Source organism: Chlorocebus sabaeus, chromosome 17 (assembly GCF_047675955.1).
Source record: "Chlorocebus sabaeus isolate Y175 chromosome 17, mChlSab1.0.hap1, whole genome shotgun sequence".
Lineage (NCBI taxonomy): Eukaryota > Metazoa > Chordata > Mammalia > Primates > Cercopithecidae > Chlorocebus > Chlorocebus sabaeus.
Window position 1 is genome coordinate 42,880,946 of NC_132920.1, and position 16,475 is coordinate 42,897,420.

The following is a 16,475-nucleotide window of genomic DNA, read 5'->3' on the forward strand; positions in this document are numbered from 1 at the left end:
GCAAATTCCAGTACTGAAGAGTGAGATTTTTAATACACAGTGTTATTACCATCATATTGACAAATAATATATTCATTTTCATTGGCCAATATCCTAATTTTTTTAATGCAATGAATTTTCCCTTATCTTTTTTGTTTTTAATATTTGGAGTGTGTCTAAAATATGCCTGTGATCATTTAAGGAGTCTTTTGTATCTTAAGGAACAATAATAAAACACTAAATACTCTCTATAATCTTTTCTAGCAGGTTAAATTTTTCAGACCAACCAAATCTGACTCAGTGGATTAGAACAATATCTCAGCAAATAAAAGCATTACAGTTTCTTAGGAAAGAAGAAAGTACTCCTAGTAAGTTCCGGTAACCTGTTTTCATTTTTCCCTAAAGTCCGAGGTCATCAGAAAATGTATTTCCAGAAGAAATTGTTTAAAAGTGAAACCTCCCACTTAAAATTTTGACTCATTCTAATTTTCATTGTCTTAATAAACTAAATTTGACTTTACTGCATTACTCCTAATTCCTTAAACACACAAGCTCATGTGAAGTTTATAACAAACACTTCTCACTTATTCCCCCATTTTATTGAAGAGCTTCTGGAGGTGGGGGAGATGTAACTGAGTGTTGCAGAGCTAGCTTCAGTTCTTGGTGGGCTAACTCACCTTACTGTTGGCATTACCAAAGGCTTCCCAAGTTTCATAGACCATGCACTGCACTTATGACCTTGTGGGAACGTAGTATGAACAGAATTTATATCATTGGTTTTCATAGAAACAGAATAGCTACTCTTGTTTTCATTTTAGTGGCTGTACTATAAGGAAAAGCATAGATAAGAAAGGGCCTTGGTCAACTAGAGCAATAGTGTTTTCATGCTTCATATGGTTGTTATGCCAGTTTTTATTAGGGAATTTTTTTCCTGTTGTTTTTAATTTCTTTGACCTATATGGCTATACTTTTAGGAATATTGTCGTGTATTGAATAATGGTATAAAATGCCTGTTTCTATAGATAATGCATCTACAAAGAATTCAGAAAATATGGATGAGTTACAGCTCCCTGAAGGGTTCAGGCCTGATTTTCATCCTAAGTGAGTATATTATTTTACTCCTTTAAAATTTGACCCATTTGAAATGATGATTAAATCAGCAGTTAGGAGGAATATGATTTGGCAAGCGAGGGAGCAAAATGTTATAGGATACTGATCTTTAGTTCTAAAGTTTAAGCAGAGGCTGAGGCAGGAGGTGTGAGCCCAGGAGGTAGAGGCTGCAGTGAGCCTTCATTGTGCCACTGCACTCCAGTCTGGGTGACAGAGTGAGACCCTGTCTCAAAACAACAAAAAATCTTTAAGCATTACATGATTGTATTTATTGCAGTACATTAAAAAAATCTAAGAACGATGTGGCGTAGTTAACTCTCACCACCCTCTCCTAGTCAGCATTGCTGACCCCCTCCACACCCCTTTCTTTACCTGGCTCTCCTTGACGACATCTAATCAGTAATTCTAAACACAAACTGCTCAGCTTCCCCGAAGGATCCCGCACTTCTGTCTGACTTCAGAATTTCTATGAATGACCTAACCAAGCTTTTGGCAACCCAGGATTAAAATCAGAATATTTTCCACCCTACTTTACCCCATAGCCAGTTAGTTACAAGGTATAGCATAGATTCTGGAGCTAGACTGGTTGATTCAGTTCCCAGCACCACCCCTTTTTAGCTGTGCAACTTTGAGCGAATTGCTTGACCTCGCTGTACCTCAGATCCCTCATCTGTTAAGTGAGGATAATTCATAGTTCTTATTAGGATAAAGTGACATAATGTACATAGAGCTACCTGAAAGCTATGCCTAGCATGTACCAAGTAACTCAATAAATACAGACCTAGAAGACTTGAATAGAAAAAACATCACACCTATAATCCCAGCACTTTGGGAGGCCAAGGCGGGCAGATCACTTGAGGTCAGGAATTCAAGACCAGTCTAGCCAACATGGTGAAACCCTGTCTCTACTTAAAATACAAAAATTAGCCAGGCATGGTGGTGCACGCTTGTAATCCCAGCTACTTGGGAGGCTGAGGCAGGAGAGTCGCTTGAACTTGGGAGGCAGAGGTTGCAATGAGCCAAGATTGCGCCACTGCGCTGCAGCCTGGGTGACAGACTGAGACTCCATCTCAAAAAAAAAAGAAAAAGGAAGAAAAAAACTTCAATCTTCTGTCTGCCACACTCCACCAGTCCTGTCATTTTATTTGTCACTTCTAGTATTTACTTCCATATTTCTAATTAGACAGTATCTTCACTGTTGACTAGTAAATTATTCCACAATTTTTGGTTAAATCTAGTTGTCAGTTTTTACATTCTAATAACTGTGTTTCTGCTGATACAAGTTGCGTATTAGAATTATATTTCCTTTCTTGTACAGTTTTGTCTTATAGTTATTAATTACCTTGTCTTTTTCATGTATTTGTTTTCTATGTATTTTTTTTTTTTTTTTTTTCCTGAATGGTGCAGTAGATCTGTCCAATGTCTAACAACTTTTCTTTTTTTCTTTCTTTTTTTTTTTTTTTTTTTTTTGAGACAGAGTCTCACTCTGTCACCCAGGCTGGAGCACAGTGGCATGATCTCAGCTCCCTGCAGCCTCCCCTCCTGGGTTCAAACAATTGTCCTGCCTCAACCTCCCAAGTGGCTGGGATTACAGGCATGAGCTACCATGCCAGACTGATTTTTGTATTTTTAGTAGAGACGGAGTTTCTCCATGTTGCCCAGTTCAAGTCTAACTCCTGACCTCAGGTGATCCACCCGCCTCAGCCTCCCGAAGTGCTGGGATTACAGGCGTGAGCCACCACACCCAGCCTCCTAACAACTTTTCTAAGTGCTCAGATCTGTCAGATGGTCTTCTGTTGCTGGGTCCTCCTTCCCCCACACAGCCTCTGTTCTCCTGCAGGCAGGAGGGGGCACAGCTGTCACTTCTCTTGGTCCTGCTCCTCTTATTTTCTGGATTGAGTATCTTCCTCTTTCTTAAGTACTTGCTCTTTTTGCAGATTCCTAAGAAAGGATACCTGGATGGTATATTTTCATGTTTGAAAATATGTTTATTTTATTCATATGCTCAATTGATAGTTTGGGTATAGAATTCTAGGTTAGAAGTAACTTTTCATCTAGATTTTGAAGGCATTATTTTACTAAATTCTATATCCATTGAGAAATTAATCCCATTCTAATTCCTGTTCCTTTGTAAATTTTTGTTTTCGTTTTTGTTTTTTTGAGACAGTTTCTCACTCTGTCACCCAGGCTGGAGTGCAGTGGCACAATCTCAGTTCACTGCAACCTCTGTATTCCGGGTTCAAGCGATTCTCCTATCTCAGCCTCCCGAGTTTTTGAGACAGAGTCTCACTCTGTTGCCCTGGTTAGAGTGCAGTGGCGTGATCTCGGCTCACTGCAACCTCCGCCTCCTGGGTTCACACCATTCTCCTGCCTCAGCCTCCGTAGTAGCTGGGACTACAGGCACCCACCACCACGCCTGGCTAATTTTTTGTATTTTTAGTGGAGACAGGGTTTCACCATGTTAGCCAGGATGGTCTCGATCTGCTGACCTTGTGATCCGCCCACCTCAGCCTCCCAAAGTGCTGCGATTACGGGAGTGAGCCACCGCACCTGGCCACCTGCCTAATTTTTGTATTTTTACTAGAGACGGGGTTTCACACCGTGCTGGCCAGACTGGTCTCAAACTCCTGACCTCAGATGATCCGCCCCCCTCGGCTTCCCAAAGTGCTGCAATTACAGGTGTCAGCCACTGCACCCAGCCACTTTTTTTTTTTTTTTTAACTTTTTTAGAGACGAGTTCTATGTTGTCCAGCTTGGCCTTGAACTCCTGGGCTCAGGTGATCCTTCCGCCTCAGCCTCCTGAGTAGTTGGGATTACAGGTGTGAGCCACCAAGCCTGGTTCCTTTATAACTCTATTACTTCTTTTTTCTTCTTCTTCTTTTTTGAGACAGAGTATCGTTCTTGTCACCCAGGATGGAGTGCAGTGGCACAATCTCAGCTCACTGCAACCTCTGCCACCCAGGTTCAAGGGATTCTCGTGCCTCAGCCTCCCAAGTAGCTGGGACTACAGGCACGTGCCACCATGCCCCACTCATTTTTTGTATTTTTAATAAAGACAGGGTTTCACCATGTTGGCCAGGCTGGTCTCAAACTCCTGACCTCAAGTAATTCACCCATCTTGGCCTCCCGAAATGCTAGGCATGTGTGAGCCACCACACCCGGGCTTATAACTCTGTTACTTCTGAAAACTGTAAGATATTCTCTTTATCTCTTCAGTGTTCTGAAATTTTTTATGATATTTCTTGGTATATGACTCTTTTTATTCATTTTGCTAGGCATTCAATAAACCTATTGAATCTGAACATTCATGTCCTTCATTTCTGAGAATTTTTTATGTCGTTTCTTAAATAATTTTCTCTTGGATTTTGTTCTTTGAGGTAGTTCTGTTAGCTCACTGTTGCCCCTATTGAACTGATACCCTAATTTTCTTATAAGTTTTTTGCTTTCGATGTTGTTTCTGTTTTCCCTGAGTTCTGTTTCTCTGCTTCTTTGTTTTGGTTTATCTCTTTGATGCTTTCCTTAAATGTTTATTAGTTCTTGGATAACTAAGCATAAGGATACCTGGTGGACAGGTGGAGCTTGCTGACTTGTAAGCCTCACAGTTAGGTGGTCAGGACACCTCCAGTCTTTTACTTGGTGACCCCCAAATGTCAGTGTGTAAAAAACTGACTTTCCCCTGAGGATTGTTCACTGGAAAAACTAATCTCTGTGGCAGTGGGTATACATTGCTGCTGTTCTCAGGATGGGAAACAGGGTCAAGGATCTCACTGTGTAGTATGTAGGCTTTTGCCCAGCACCCTGTTTTCAGCCCTGTGCCTCACCCCTGCTAAATCAAAGAGTAACTCCTCTTGGTCAGGGGCAGTTTGCATTATCTCTGATCACTTTGCATACAATTATCTCTGGATATATGTGAAGTGGTTCAATTTCAATGTAGCAAAGAGCTGTTAAGAAACTGAACCATTTGATATGTGCACATTTTCTATGACATTTCTTGGTATATGACTCTGAGCTAATTTTATACATGTTTACTTCAGGAACCCTTATTCCGAGAGCATAAAAGAAATGCTAACGACATTTGGAACTGCTACCTACAAGGTGGGACTAAAGGTTCATCCCAATGAAGAGGATCCTCGTGTTCCCATAATGTGTTGGGGTAGCTGTGCATACACCATCCAAAGCATAGGTGAGGGATTGACAGCTGTTTCTCTGTACGTCACAAGCATTTGTTGATATGAATTAGGTGTAGAATCTTGTTTTTAAATGAAATGTTTAAAGTGGGTAACAACGTGAAGAAATAATAAAAAGACTTAGAAGCAAGAAATGTAGTGTACTGACAAAATACTAGATTGATAGTTTATAAATTAACCACAGCAACAAGAGAACTCTTGGTGGTGATTATAACTTCTTGTCAGTTGAAGGAATGTGCTGTTCATTTTTACTTTGTAACCAAATGTAATTCTTGTGAAATGACTTTGAAGATTCTGAAACTTAACAATATTGTACTTTCTATAGAATTGGGGGTTTTTTAACCTTTTTTAAAAAATTGTATTAAAATATTCATAACATAACATTTACCATTTTAACCATCTTTAATCTGTAGAAAGAATTTTGAGTGATGAAGATAAACCATTGTTTGGTCCTTTACCTTGCAGACTGGTAAGTTCTCAGTTTATTCAGTTCATGAAAGGGGGGCATGGAAATCAGGTGGTTCTGCTTCTTTTAATCTTACGGACCTGCAGTAGTTACTTACTACATTCACTTCTTTCGCAGTAAAAACCCACTTTCTGTAAGGATATTAAAGAAGTAACGGTTGTGGTTTAATCTTTTAAATAAACTTCAGGAGGCCAGGTGTGGTGGCTCGTGCCTGTAATCTCAGCACTTTGGGAGGCCAAGGTGGGAGGATCACCTGAGGTCGGGAGTTTGAGACCAGCCTGACCAACGTGGAGAAACCTCGTCTCTTCTAAAAATACAAAATTAGCCAGGTGTGGTGGTGCATGCCTGTAGTCCCAGCTACTCAGGAGACTGAGGCAGGAGAATCGCTTGAACCTGGGAGGCGGAGGTTGCAGTGAGCTGAGATTGCACCATTGCATTCCAGGCTGGGCAATAAAAGTGAAGCTCCATCTCAAAAAAAAAGAATATTGCAGCCTGGGCAATATAGTGAGACCTGATCTCTACACAAATTTTAAAATTGGCGAGGAGTGGTGGCGTAGCATGTTCCTGTGGTCCCAACTACTTAGGAGGCTGAGTTGGGAAGATCACTGGAGCTGGGGAGGTCGAGGCTGCGGTGAGCCACGATCATGCCCCTGTACTCTAGCCTATGCAACAGAGCAAGATCCTATCTTAAAAAAAAAAGAAGAAGAAGAATGTATATTCTAGGTCCACTTTCTTGCTAACCATTCATACTTCAACGCCTGCAATTGGGCTCCACTTCTAACACTTTATCACTTCCATGAAATATCTTTTTCCAAGTTCACCAAATGATCTCCTAATTATCATTTTGTGTGAGCATTTTTTAGCCCTTTTCTTTGAAACCTCTACTTAATTGCTCGTTCTGAAACTTTTTATTTCTCTCCATTCCTTCTTCGTTCTGAAACTCATTTTTTCTCTTAATTTCTGTGACGCTCCTGGCTTTCTTTGTACATCTGTGGCTGTTGCCTCTCAGCCTCCTCTCCCTCCTCCATCCTGCAGTTGTCATTTTTAAACCTCCAGAGTTCTGCCATCTAATACTCTTCCCTGATCAGCCCCATCTATGCCTCTGATTTCAGTTATATCCAAATGATCCCCACCTGTGTATCTCCAACCCAGATCTTTATCTTAGGCCTAGGTTTTCTCTGCCTGCTTTATTTTTTCACCTGGATCTCCTACAGGTACCTAAAATTCAACAATCCAAATTAATTTTTCTTCCTATAGTCCGTCTTTTAGTTAATTTCACCACTATTCATCCAGGAGAAACCAGAAAATTGAAGTGTTTTGTTTTTGTTTTTGTTTTTGTTTTTGTTTTGATATGGAGTCTTGCCCTGTCACTCAGACTGGAGTGCAATGGCACGATCGTGGCTCACTGCAACCTCTGCCTCCTAGGTTCAAACAACTCTCCTGTCTCAGCCTCCCCAGTAGCTGGGATTACAGGTGCACGCCACCACGCCCAGCTAATTTTTGTATTTTTAGTAGAGATGGAGTTTTACCATGTTGGCCAGGCTGGTCTCAAACTCCTGATCTCAGGTGATCTGCCCATCTCAGCCTCCCAAAATGCTGGGATTACAGGCATGACCCACTGTTCCCGGCCTAGATACATTATTTAGCCTGGGCATTCCTATTCACTTGGCCAGCAGAGTCTGACAAATTCTCACCATGCCTTCTGCTACTTGTTTGGTTCAGCCCCACATCATTTCTTGCCTAGAGTAGCAGTTTTTACCCAGAATCTCACCCTTCTCTAATACATTATCAGAGGGGCTCCTCAAAAGCAATCCTGATCATATTCTTCATACGTTTACAAACTTAACCTGTTTCTCCATTATCACCTCCTGCCAGTTCCCAGCCCTGTGGTCCAGATTTGTAGAATCACTGCCAGTTCCTCAGTGCTGTCCCCACGCCTTTGCACATTCCATTTCCTCTGCCTAGAGTACCCTAAGCAGACTGCTACTTTTTCAGATGCTGTTTAAGCTTTCCCTTCCTTTAGAAAGCCCTCTGAGCCCTGTACTGTGAGTTAGAGATCTCTCATCTGTGATGCCTGTCTCCTTCCCGACTTTCTTCCTTTCCCACCCCCAGGGCTTTAAGCTCTTTGAGAGCAGGAGAGGGAGAATGGGTTTTATTTGAAGATCTTCAGAACCAGGACCTAATGTATATAGTAGGACCTCAATATTTATTGAACCAAACATTACAGAAAATTTGGAAAATGTAAAAACAAGCAGGAAGAATAAAGTCACCTACTTACCACATTCCATCTTTTTCCATTAGCATGTTTATTCTTGATTTCAGTTGGTACTCACATGTAGCTTTGTTTCTGTGGTATTCTTTAAATCAAGAGTTTTCTTATTACTGCTTATTTAGTCCTCATAACAGTTTCTAATAGCTGCGGGCACCCTCATTTGTGCCACCATCTTCTTGGACAGTTTCCCCAATATTTGGAGTATCTCTTTAGGATACTCTACATTTTAAGAAAGAGTATCCACATTTTAGAGTATCTCTTTAGGATAAACATAAGAAATACAAGTTTTAGAGTATCTCTCTAGAATAAACATAGAGAAATACTGCATCCGCATCTTGGCTTGTTTATTTGTTTTTTGAGATGGAATCTTGCTCTGTTTTCCAGGCTGGAGTGCAGTGGTGTGATCTCAGCTCACTGCAACCTCTCCCTCCAGGGTTCAAGCGATTCTCCTACCTCAGGCTCTTGAATAACTGAGACTACAGGCGCCCGCCACCATGCCTGACTAATTTATTTTTAGTAGAGACAGGGTTTCTCCTTGTTGGACAGGCTGGTCTCGAACTCCTGACCTCAGGTGATCTGCCCATCTCGGCCTCCCAAAGTATTGGGATTACAGGCGTGAGCCACTGCTCCCAGCCTGCATCCGCATCTTGGGAGTGTCCCTTGCTTTCGGTCTGATGCATATATTCTGTATTCTTTTCTTTTCCAGAGAAAACCAGCAACATGGTGGCAAAGGGATAGATTTCGTTTATTCAGCATTACACTTAGACGTTTCCTATTCCATTTATCCTGTGTTAGAGGCATGTCATGGAGATGTCGTAGATTTAGTTCCATACCATCTAGAGCAGTTTCATTGTGCATGTAGCTGTGCTCTGAACTAGCATTCCTGAAAGAGAACTGCTTTGCCTGTTGGTTTTTTTGTTAATTGTACTGGTTTCTTTATTTTAGGATGACTGTCTTAGGTCATTGACGAGATTTGCCGCAGCACACTGGACAGTGGCATCACTTTCAGTGGTGCAAGGACATTTTTGTAAACTTTTTGCATGTGAGTATTAATACATTTTTAACATGTTATGGTAATTTCTCCTCTGAAATTTTGTTTTTAATGGTACAGCTTCTTTCAATAATGAATTAAATATTTAGTAGTACTGGTTGTCTTATATATAAGCTGTAGCTTATAAATTCTCACGTATCTCACAAGAAGATAAATTTAAAGCAGATTATAAACATTTTAACATATTTTGGCATATGAAATATCCTAATGTATTTTTCTTTAAATCTCTAGCATTGGTGCCTAATGACAGCCATGAAGAACTTCCATGCATATTAGATATTGACATGTTTCATTTATTGGTGGGTATTTTGTAGTTTGGACTTCTATGTCATACTATGTAACTTTACCTTAGGTTTGGTGAGCAGTGTAGTGGCAGACAGGAAGGAGTTATATGATTTCTTTACCCCTTCTGAGTATAATTCTTTTATGAGAAACCTCAAAAAGAAAATATTTAGGAACCTAGTTGAGAGACTTGACCTTGTTGTCGAGACATCCTCTGACTCTTATTTTGCTTTGTGGCTGAGGTCAGTCAGTATTTTAACCTCTCTGTGCTTTTAATATGTAAAGAGATAAAAACACCAGCAACTGGTCAGGTGGTGGTGGCTCATGCCTGTAATCCCAGCACTTTGCAAGGCTCACCCCAGATCACTTGAGGTCAGGAGTTTGAGAGCAACCTTGCCGACATGGTGAAACCCTATCTCTACAGAAAGTACAAAAAATTAGCTGGGCACGGTGTCACACGCCTGTAATCCCAGCTACTCAGGAGGGTGAGACAGGAGAATCACTTGAACCCAGGAGGTGGACATTGCAGTGAGCCAAGATTGCACCACTGCACTCTATCCTGGATGACAGAGCAAGACCCCATCAAAAAAAAAACCAGCAACAGAAGCACTGCTGCTGGCCGATATAGTGCTTTTGTACATTTTCAAAACTCTGGCAGTGTGGTCACACTACTTAGCAGCAGAGAGCCCCTTATAATTCAGGGAAAGGTATGTCCTCTGAGCTGGTACATCCTGGTGCTAAGACACACAGCTATCCAAATAGTGGTTAGTCAAATTTCAGCCCTACCTCAACTGGGTTCCCTTGCACAGGATACAGAGTGTACTACCACATCCAGCAGCCCCAAGTGCTGTCCCCTTATTCTCTGTACCTCAGATTCTGCACCTTTAAGTTGATTAGTACCTACTTTATATGACTGTGTCAGAACTCAATCCATGTAAAGCACTTAGAGCAATATATTCCTAATAAATGCTGGCTATTACTGTTCTCATTGCTGCAACTAAAACCACCACCACTTAGAATGCCATGCAGACAGCAGCAGGCCAACAGAGCTAGCATTTGTGTACTTGCCAGCGTTTACATACATTCACACATCTCTACCACGTACATGTAACATACTGTCTCTAGTTTACCAATAGGGAAACTGAGGCCTGATCAGAGATGTTAATTTGTGTAAAAAAGCTCATAGGAGGAGGTAGGATTCATATCTAGATATTTATGGATCCAAAACCCATGTCTTTTCAACTGCCTACTCCCTGGAAAGAGTTAGGATATTGTTTTTGTTAACAATAAGCTATGTATAGGGGACCCACTGGATTAATGAAATCATAGTGCCCATCGAGTCCTGTAACTCTTACGGCATTTCATGTAGCCAGTCCTATTGGATTTTCTAACATGCATACCCTTTCTTTAAGAACAAAGATTTCTTAAAGGGAGGAGCTGAACTCAGGAGGGATCACAGTAAGAAAATGGAAATGTGACCGGGTGCGGTGGCTCACGCCTATAATCCCAGCACTTTGGGAGGCCAAGGCAGGCAGATCACCTGAGGTCAGGAGTTTGAGACCAGCCTGGCCAACGTGGCAAAACCTCGTCTCTACTAAAAATACAAAAAGTCAGGCGTGATGTTGCACACCTGTAATCCCAGCTACTCAGGAGATTGAGGCAGGAGAATCACTTGAACCCAGGAGGTGGTAGTTGCAGTGAACCAAGGTTGCGCCACTGCACTCCAGTCTGGGCAACAGAGTGAGACTCTGTCTCAAAAAAAAAAAAAAAAAAAATCAAAATAAAGGTAAAAGAAAGAAGATGGAAATGTGCTTAGCTGTGAAAGGAAAGGCGATCTGTCTGATGTCCTGTGTTTGGTGCCTAGGTGGGCTTGGTGCTTGCGTTCCCTGCGTTGCAGTGTCAGGATTTTTCAGGGATCAGCCTTGGCACTGGAGACCTTCACATTTTCCATCTGGTTACTATGGCACACATCATACAGATCTTACTTACCTCATGTACAGGTAACTCTTGCCTTTTTGTCAGCTTCTTGAAGGAAATACTTGAGTTTTCTGAGTTTAAAAAAAAGTATTAGAGGAAAAGGTATTTGGATGAGAATAATACCTGAATTAGGCTATTTTTTTCTGTGTATCCTCATACGAAAAGTTTTGAAACATTTCTTTCTCTTAAAATTTCCTAGTAATGTGAATCTTTCTAGTTTTAATTTCATACATTGAGTAATATTTGTGTAGGATAGTAATTAAATCTTTTAGAATCTTATGTTTTAGAATGCCAATTTTGTTTTAACTTACATGTTTGCTAATGCCCACATGAATTCATCATTAAATTATGTTTTGCATTCAAAATTCTTGTTTTTCATACACTTTTAAGACTATATTTATTTGATGTTACTTAAAACCTGCCAGCTGGTTGTTTGGTTTGATGGAGATCAATACTGTGCTCCCACTTGAGGGATTAAAATTTTGCATGTTTTCTAAGAATATTTCATGTTATATGTGAGTTTATGAATATATTTGCATGTTTAATGTCTTCAGTCCTTTTGGTAACACTTAATTGAAAAATACAGAGTACTAGTATTTCCTTATCTTTCAGAAGAGAATGGCATGGATCAAGAAAATCCCACTTGTGAAGAAGAATCAGCAGTTCTTGCTTTGTATAAAACACTTCACCAGTATACGGGAAGGTGAGCTAGTTACCTTTGCATGATAACGCATTTCCCTAAATATTGCTAGATGATGATAGCATGAGAAAGGAATTCGTTTGTTAATTAGGGGAAATTGTCGTCTGTTGACATGTTTTTAAAAGAAGAGGTGGAGTAATCTGCAGGGCTTTTCTGAGCTATTCATATACTAACATAATTGGAAATCTGGGAGAAAGGTGATAATATGAAGAGCTTCCCACATTTATTTGGCTGTGGAACCCTTCATTTGCTCAGAGGATCTGGCACAGGCTAGAGGACAGACCAAATGTACTTTGGAAAGTTGATATTCTAAAACTTACGTTGTCTCATTCAGAATGGGAATTTAAAACTGCAAGTTAAATTGGCATAATTTATTTTTAAGGTAATATTCAGTAGTGGCAGGAATAAAATGAAATTACTAGAACTTCATGTATGGTTAAGAGTCATGATTTGCTACAAACAGCAATTCAGTAGTTTGCTTAGCCTTCAACAGTATATATGTCAAGAATCTGTAAAGTCAAGAACCTATAAAAATGTCTGCTTTTGAATAAATTATCCCATTTCTGAGAACCTACATTAACAAAATAATTCAACATACAGAAAAAAACATATAGGCATATAAAGATGGAAACTCCAGTCAGGCACGGTGGCTCACCCGTGTAACCCCAGCACTTTGGGAGAATGAGGCTGGCAGATTACTTGAGCCCAGGCGTTCGAGACCAGCGTGGCCAACGTGGTAAAACCCTGTCTCTACCAAAAAAGTACAAAAATTAGCCAGGCATGGTGGCATGTGCCTGTGGTCCCATCTTCTCAGGAGGTTGAGGTAGTCATATCAGCCGGGGAGGTGAAGGCTGCAGTGAACCATCACACCACTGCACTCCAGACTGGACAACAGAGTGAGACCCTGTCTCAAAAAGAAAAAGATGTATATGTGATATTATTTATATTAGCAAAGAATTGAAAGCAATCTAAGTGTTGGCAGGGGGAATAGTTGGATATAGTGGTGGATGTGTTCCAAAATATTATAAATCTATTTAAAATATGGCTCCTAGGAGCTGGGTGCAGTGGCATGTGCCTGTAGTCCCAGCTGCTCGGGAGGCTGAGGCGGGAGGATTGCTGGAGCCCAATAGTTTGAGTCCAGCCTGGACTTTTCGTTTTCCACATTTTCTCTTTATGTCACTATATTACTTTTATAAATTTTAATAACAGCATTGGAGACTATGTCACCACTTACACCTAGCCTCCTATAATAACACACACACACTTGCCTGTTAACTCACTCCTTTTAAGCATACATGCCATCAGTTCCAAATGACAGTCAAGTTTGTTTTCACACTGTGCTGTAAGTACAGTGACCTTTTCTTAGTAGATTTCCCAATAATCTTTTTTTTTCTTTTTTAGTGCCTTGAAGGAAATACCATCCGGCTGGCATCTGTGGAGGAGTGTCAGAGCTGGAATCATGCCTTTCCTGAAGTGTTCCGCTTTATTTTTTCATTACTTAAATGGAGTTCCTTCCCCACCCGACATTCAAGGTAATTTATACTTTCTTTCAAAACGTAGGGAGAGTTTGTAATCCTTTACTCCAGCAAATATAAAGATCACTTGCAAAAATGAAAATTGACTAAAAGTTCAAAGCATAGCTAATTGACTATGGTGATGTACACATTTATAGCATAAAATGTATGTTTATGCATATGTCTCCATTTATTTGGATCTCAGTGACTGGCAAACTCCTATGTAAATGTTTTTACACCTGCAAAGCACTTCTCCTGTAAAGATCGTAGTTTTGCTCTCAGATGTTAAAATGTTCAGTTATGTATTATTTATAAACAAGGTTCCTCAGATTTGAAAAGGTGAAAACTGACAATTTCATGTGATTTTTAACTTGAAACATGCATGGCGTTAAAATTTAGAATACCCATAATTGCACATAAATCTGATTTTAATGTGGGAATTCATTTACTCTTTCATAGTTGTTTTCCATGTTCTGTTTTGATTCATTCCATAAAAGTAGTATGAAGGTGGACTCGACTGTCTCTCTGTATCATCACAGTGCCTGGCACTGGCCATAGAATACCTGCATGCAGTGCTACTCTCTAAAGTTTGTCAACTGGCATTTCCATTCAGCTAGTTGTTCAGGAGCCATATAAAAGAATTTAATCTTCCAGATTATTTGCAGTGATGATTAGAGTTGGTATTTAAATCCATGTCTCATGGTAAAACCAGCTTGTATTTCTGTATTGGTTGATCCTTTTCCAGAGCACCCATACATTATTTTTATCATTTAATGTTTACAATAACCCTGTGCAGTAGATTGTGCAGGCACACCATTTTGCAAATGATAAAGCTGAGACACCAGGACATTGGGACCAGTTTGATGTAGGAGTCGCCTGACTGTTCTCAATGCATTGCGTCATTTTCCATGGATTCCTTCCACGTGCCATTCTGTTAACTTCCTACAAGTTACGTACCTGGCACATTGGAACTCTTTCATCTTTTTTTTAAGCCCTGCTATTGCTTAACTCTCATGCGGAATATGCCCTTAGTTGTTATATGCACTCTTTTCTTGTTCTTCGTTTGCAGTTCCTGGAACAAGCCATTTTGAACATTTATGTAACTATCTTTCCCTACCAAACAACCTCATTTGCCTTTTTCAAGAAAATAGTGAGATAATGAATTCACTGATTGAAAGGTAATGATTATATATTTTTCTTCGTTGTATTAAATAGTTCTATGGAACCAAACTTTAGGTATCACATATGTAGCAAAATTCTTAAATAATGACCCTGCTAGAATTCAACACAAATAATTCAAACTAAGGAGGAGGCCTTTTTTTTTTTTTTCTTTTTTTTTAATTTTTTGAGACAGAGTCTTGCTTTTTCGCCCAGGCTGGAGTGCAGTGGCATGATCTTGGCTCACTGCAACCTCCACTTCCCAGGTTCAGGGAATTCTCCTGCCTCAGCCTCCCAAGTAGCTGAAATTACAGGCATATACCACCACACCTGGCTAGTTTTTTTGACCACCATGTTAGTCAGGCTAGTCTCGAACTCCTGACCTCAAATGATTCACCCACCTCAGCCTTGCAAAATGCTGGGATTACAGGCGTGAGCCAACGCACCCAGCCTATGAGTAGGCCTTTTTAGGTAAGGATCTGGCTTTTCGGTCAACTTTTTGCCAAGCTAGTGAATAGCATAAACAAATTTGCATGGAAGGGGAATAGTGGTAGAAATGTTGATTTCCTTACATGAACTTACTTGTTAAGGACTCTCTTCCATAGGTTTTTTTGTTTTTGTGTTTGTTTTTAAGAGATGGGGTTTTGCCATTTTTTCCAGACTGCTCTTGAACTCCTGGGCTGAGACAGTCCTCCCACCGCAGCCTCCTGAGTAGCTGGGACTACAGGCACATGCCATCACACTCAGCTTTTCATAGATTTTTAAAGCCAAAAGAACTCTTAAGGCTATCTAGTCCAATACTCTGAACTTTATATTTGAGAAAAGTGAAGTCTAGAGAAATTGGCCTGACAATCATGTCAAGTTAGTAACTGAATTAAATACATTGCTGTTCTGTCCACAAAATGGGGGAAAATATTTGCAAACCACATATCTGATGAGGGATTAACATCCAGAATAGGCCAGGCACAGTGGCTCACCCGTGTAATCCCAGCAATTTGGGAGGCAGAAGTGGGAGGATCACTTGAGCCCAGGAGTTCAAGACCAGCCTGGGGAACATGGCAAAACCCCATCTCTACAAAAAATTTAAAAATTAATCACACATGGTGACATGCACCTATCAGGAGGCTGAAGTGGGAGGATCATTTGAGCCCTGGAGGTCGAGGCTGCAGTGAGCTGCATGTCACTCCACTACAGCCTGGATGACACATCAAGACCCTGTATCAAAAGAAAAATTCCAGACTCTATATATCCAGAATTCCTACAACTTAACAACAACAAAGCCCAATTAAAAAATAGGCAAAGGACTTGAATAGGCATTTCTCCAAAGAAGACAAATAACCAAAAAAGCAAAAGAAAAGATGCTCAACATCAGTAGTCACTGGGGAAATCACACTAAGATACCACTTCACACCCATTAGGTAGGCCATTATTTTTTTTTAAAGAAGAAAATTACAAATTTTTACAAGGTTGTGGAAAAACTGGTATACTGGTATCCTCATGCATGGGATATAGAAAATGCTAGCGCCACTACAGAAAACAGCATGACAGTTCCTCAAAAAGATAAACGTAAAGTTACCTTATGATCCGGCAATTCTACTTCTAGGTACAGATTACAAAATAACGGAAAGCAGGAACTCAGATCAATATTATACACCCACATTTATAGCAGCGTTATTCATTTATAGCCAAAAGATGGAAACAACCCAGAAGTCCAGCAGGTGAATGGATGCACAAAATGTGTGCACACACACACAATGGACTATTATTCAGTCTTAAAAG

General features: G+C 40.3%; 1 protein-coding gene across 5 annotated transcripts in view; it reads left to right on the plus strand.

Moving 5' to 3' along the window:
- Nucleotides 1–16,475, plus strand: part of UBR2 (ubiquitin protein ligase E3 component n-recognin 2) — a 138,134-nt gene that overhangs the window by 110,888 nt on the left and 10,771 nt on the right. For 3 of the 5 annotated variants that reach the window (XM_007972547.3, XM_007972546.3, XM_007972550.3), the window contains 10 exons: nucleotides 244–347; nucleotides 1,002–1,080; nucleotides 5,124–5,272; nucleotides 5,690–5,745; nucleotides 8,960–9,056; nucleotides 9,297–9,364; nucleotides 11,212–11,347; nucleotides 11,937–12,027; nucleotides 13,426–13,556; nucleotides 14,608–14,716. In XM_007972547.3, coding sequence (XP_007970738.1) covers nucleotides 244–347; nucleotides 1,002–1,080; nucleotides 5,124–5,272; nucleotides 5,690–5,745; nucleotides 8,960–9,056; nucleotides 9,297–9,364; nucleotides 11,212–11,347; nucleotides 11,937–12,027; nucleotides 13,426–13,556; nucleotides 14,608–14,716 — 1,020 coding nt within the window. Of the gene's footprint in view, nucleotides 1–243; nucleotides 348–1,001; nucleotides 1,081–5,123; nucleotides 5,273–5,689; nucleotides 5,746–8,959; nucleotides 9,057–9,296; nucleotides 9,365–11,211; nucleotides 11,348–11,936; nucleotides 12,028–13,425; nucleotides 13,557–14,607; nucleotides 14,717–16,475 lie in introns of those variants that run through there. The other 2 variants (XM_007972548.3, XM_007972552.3) reach the window with 2 other exon arrangements.